Raw genomic sequence first — 4,768 nt, forward strand, 5'->3', positions numbered from 1 at the left:
GAGTAACCCATATCATTGTATAACTACTTTCAGTTGCAAAGAATAAAATTTCAGTTTGGAAGCAGAGAGAAGTTAAGTAGAAAACCTTTTCTTCTTTCCCTATTTTACCTAAACCCTAATTTCTTTCTTTTCCACTTTCATTTTTTCTATCTTCTTCCATTAACAATTGTGCAATGAGAATCATCTTATAATCAAGATTGATTGATTCACTCGAGTGAATAATGAAGAATAAAAGGAATTTGATTTGCGTAATTGAATCTTGTTCATCAAGATTGCAGCGGAATTTTCTATAAATTTTGATGAATTTTCAACATGCATGACATATATTGCTAATTAAATTGAAGGGTTACTAAAAATTTATGATTGATTCAATTATGAATGAATGAATTGAGTTACGGAAAAAAATAGAGAATGAAAATAAAAATATATTGTGTTAGATGATATGAGAAAATGATAATTGAAAATAATTTAAGAAGATGACACATCAAATTAAATATGATGTGACAAATATTATGATTTGACAATAATTCTTATTTTAATATATCAATAAATAAATTATATATATATATATATATATATATATATATATATATATATATATATATTATTTTCTCACACATGGCTTTGGAATATGTCGGACACCACCTATAATTATACTCTAATATAATTAAAAGTAAGGTTACAGTCAATGTAAAATATTTTGAAAACAATAAACAATTGTATTATTTAATAAATAATTAAATATATTAATATTAAATGATATGACGTAATCGATTGGAGATATACCATTCAATGTTTTTTAAAAGATTTGGTTGACCCACTTTAGCTTATCTATTACTTAATCACATGTCTTGCCAATATCAACTAACATGTTAGTTTATATTTTATACGTAAATAGATTATTTTTTTATAATAGTGGAAGAAAAACACATGATTACCATTAGAGATATAATTAAATATTGATGAAGACAAATTTTAGGATAACAGTGTCGGTCATATTTGTCCTAAATTTATGCGAGTATCTAATCCACGAATTTTATAGTATTTATGGATATATATATATATATATATATATATATATATATATATATATATATATATATATATATATATATATATATATATATATATATATATATATATATATATATATATATATATATATATATATATATATATATATATATATATATATATAACAATAAATTTTTATCATAATTATTTTTTTCATTAAAATATAATAAGATTCAAACATAACATATATTTTATTATAACCAAATAAATAAAAGACATTGTGATTGTGACTAATGATGGAAGATCAGAGACGGTAGATGAGTAGGAGGAGAGATATCGATTGACTGAGAAAAGATGAAATGATTAATATGAAATGAGTAATATAATTGGTATGGAATGTGATTTTTTTAAAGATTTAGTATATATATATATATATATATATATATATATATATATATATATATATATATATATATATATATATATATATATATATATATATATATGACTAATTTTTTTAAAGATGAAAAAAAAAATATAATAAACTACTAATTTTTATAATTTACTAACTGATACAAATATTTGCGATACGGATATCATTAAACTCATATCCATTATCATAAATATATTTAAATATTTATTTATTTTATTCGTGGATATCTATTAAATTACTCGCTATGTGAAAGATTATATTCACGATTATATGCGAGTTAGACATCCCTATTTACCATCACTATTTATTCAGCAATGATATATATTAATTTTACACACATCTAATTAATCACATTTAAAATATGGTTGATTAGAAATTAAACACAATCTTAATTAATCATCTACTCTACTCGAAGGAATAAACAACAATTTTACATGTAACAACAAACTAGATATTACACTTCAAGGAATATTGGGGTTTTCATGTAACAATTTTGTTATTTATTTTCCCCTAACCACATCTTAAATATTACTAAAGAAAATGAAAAAAAAAACAACTTGAATAATGAGAAATTAATACTTAATCCTAATTCTTATAGTGCTAGAATCAACTCCTACAACCAAAACATAGATAGACCCTCAATTATTTTCAACTTTTTTCTTCCACACTTCCTTTAGTTCTTGAATAGCAACCATAGATCCACCACCAACACTTATAGCATTCCTTGCAGCCTCTTTAACTTGTGTTGCTTTGATACCAATAGATTCATTATTCATCATCTCTTTTATAGCCTCACCAATCTCTTCCCCTTTCACCACACATTCACCTTCCCACCCCCATTCTTTCTTCCACACACCCCACCCTCCTTTTGAAATCAATTCAGCATTTATCTTTTGGTCTCCAATTTGAGGCCACCCCATGATTGGTACACCAAACCATGCTGCCTCTATCACTGAGTTCCAACCACAATGACTCACAAACCCTCCCACACTTTTGTGACTCAAAATCTCACTTTGATCCACCCATTTCTTAACTACCAATCCATTTTCCTTTATCCCCTTCATAAGCTCAAATCCTAATACCTCATCTAACCCTTCTCCTTCTTCCCTATCAACTTTCTTTTCCTTCACCACCCACAAAAACTTGTATCCACTTCTCACCAACCCTTCTCCTATCTCTCTTATTTGATCTTTTCCTATAGCAGTCCTACTCCCAAAGCTAACATACACCACCGAACCGTCCGGCTGATCGTCGAGCCAGCTTAACGGAGTAGCAACTCCATTTTGCTCAATTTTTTCAAACTCACAAGGTGCAAAAGGACCAACTCCATAGATAGGTGGCAATTCCTTCACCACTTTTCCATTATTAAGAGCCTTTAGCACATTTCCTTCAAGTCCTTCAAAAGTGTTTAACAAAACACCATGAAGTTTTTTGAGCTTAGGACTGTCCTCCATGAAAATTTTAGAAAATAAACTATTTGGCTTCAGAAGGAGTGGAGGGATGGATGATCTTGGTATGGCAGCAACTTCTGGAATCTCCACAACATCAGAAGAAGACGCAGAAGCAGCCACGGAAGGAAAGTAAGAGAAGAAGGAGAACATAGTAGCTGAAGAAGTGAACAAGATATAATGAGGGACACAAAGGCTTTCAACAATAGGAAGAATAGGTGAAATCAACGTCATGTCATAGATGAACGCCGATAATGGCGGCGAAAGTGAAGCAAGAAGAGGGGAGAGAAGGTGTGAAGATCTACGAATGGATGCAAATTGGAGGTAAAAAGCGTCGGTAGTGGCGGAAGCATCATTTTCATTCGAAGGGAGAAGATGAAACTCGATTTTGTTGACTTGAGGGAAAGAAGAGAAGAACTGAGAGAGAAGAACTTCTTCTGATTTTGTGACAGTTGGTTGAGGGGTTATGAGAGTTACATGGCATTGGTTATGGAGAAGAAGTGCAGCTAGCCTGAGAAATGGAGTGAGATGGCCCATGCCAGAGCTTGGCAAGAGAGCCACATGAGTCATAGGAACAAGAGACATGTTTTTCTAATAATGTGTTTCTGATTGTTCCTGTATGTAGTCAAGATGATGGATATAGAGAAATGTTAGGGGTAAGTAAGACTTTTTGGTAGGATATCCTTTGGAAAAATTAGAAAAGACTGGTTGGTAAATCTGATTCTGAAAAAGATTTAATTAGATAAAAATAAATTAATTTTGCATTTATGCTCCTATAGAGAAAAGATAGGGTATAAAGACATAAGAAGTAGGAGTGATAATATAAAATTTAATTAGAAAAGTAGTTAAAATTCTCCCATATAAGATTTAATTAGATGAAGATTAAATTGATTTTGCATTTATGCTCTTATAGAGAAAAAATGTATGGTATAGAGACATAAGAAGTAGAAAGATTTAATTAAAAGTCCTCCCAAATAAGATTTAATTAGAAAAATATATTATTTATTTTGCATAGTGACAATATAAAATTTAATTAGAAAAATAGTTAAAGTATTCCCATATAGAATTTAATTAGATAAAAATCAAACTAATTTCACATTTATACTGCTTTACAAAAATAGGTTTAAAATAGTCTTATTTTTTATTTTCGTTCATGTATTTTTTTTTTTAATTTTTTTTGTTTTAGTTCCTAAAATTAAAATCTATATGAAAAATTTCATGTGGATTTTAATTTTAGGGATTAAAATCAAATAAAATTTAATATTTAAGGACTTTTTCAATAAAAAAAGACATCGAAACTAAAATGAAAAATAGACCAACTCACATAAATATAAATTAAAATATTATTTAAACAAAAAAAATGGTATAAAAAAAACAGGGTTGACAATTTACTTCATAACCTACACAAATTCAAGTCAAAGTAGATTTTTGTTTTTAAAAAGAAAATACCTAAACTTTTTTTAAACCTACTTAGCTAAAGATTAGACCACATATCATAACAAAAAAAAACTCTCTGACCTATCAGAACAACAAATTTAAATAAATAAGAATAACTTTATTATTATTGGATATATATATTATATTTTATACTTCGAATTAAAATATAAAAATTAAATTTAGATATCCTTATAAACTTGAGTTACAGTATGTCATAAATTATTTTTATAACTTCTCACAAATCTCATGTTTTTAGATAAATTTAGATAAATCTATAAACAAGCATTTAATTTCATTAATTTTTTAATTTGTTAGTTAAATATTAGATGAATTTCTTATTTATAATTATTCAAATAAAATAGACTTTTAAATAAACTAAGAGACTAATCAAACCTTCGAAAATGTCAAACTTAGATATAAAAATAAACATCTGACA

The 4,768-nt window shown here is 27.2% G+C and overlaps 1 protein-coding gene across 1 annotated transcript; it reads right to left on the reverse strand.

Moving 5' to 3' along the window:
• Positions 1-1,862: 1,862 nt before the first annotated feature.
• Positions 1,863-3,580, reverse strand: LOC127119626 (UDP-glycosyltransferase 708G1). Its single transcript, XM_051049896.1, has one exon. The coding sequence runs from the start codon at positions 3,478-3,480 to the stop codon at positions 2,086-2,088; it is 1,395 nt and encodes a 464-aa protein (XP_050905853.1). The 5' UTR covers positions 3,481-3,580; the 3' UTR covers positions 1,863-2,085.
• Between the last annotated feature and the right edge of the window lie 1,188 nt (positions 3,581-4,768).

Source organism: Lathyrus oleraceus, chromosome 2 (genome assembly GCF_024323335.1).
Source record: "Lathyrus oleraceus cultivar Zhongwan6 chromosome 2, CAAS_Psat_ZW6_1.0, whole genome shotgun sequence".
Lineage (NCBI taxonomy): Eukaryota > Viridiplantae > Streptophyta > Magnoliopsida > Fabales > Fabaceae > Lathyrus > Lathyrus oleraceus.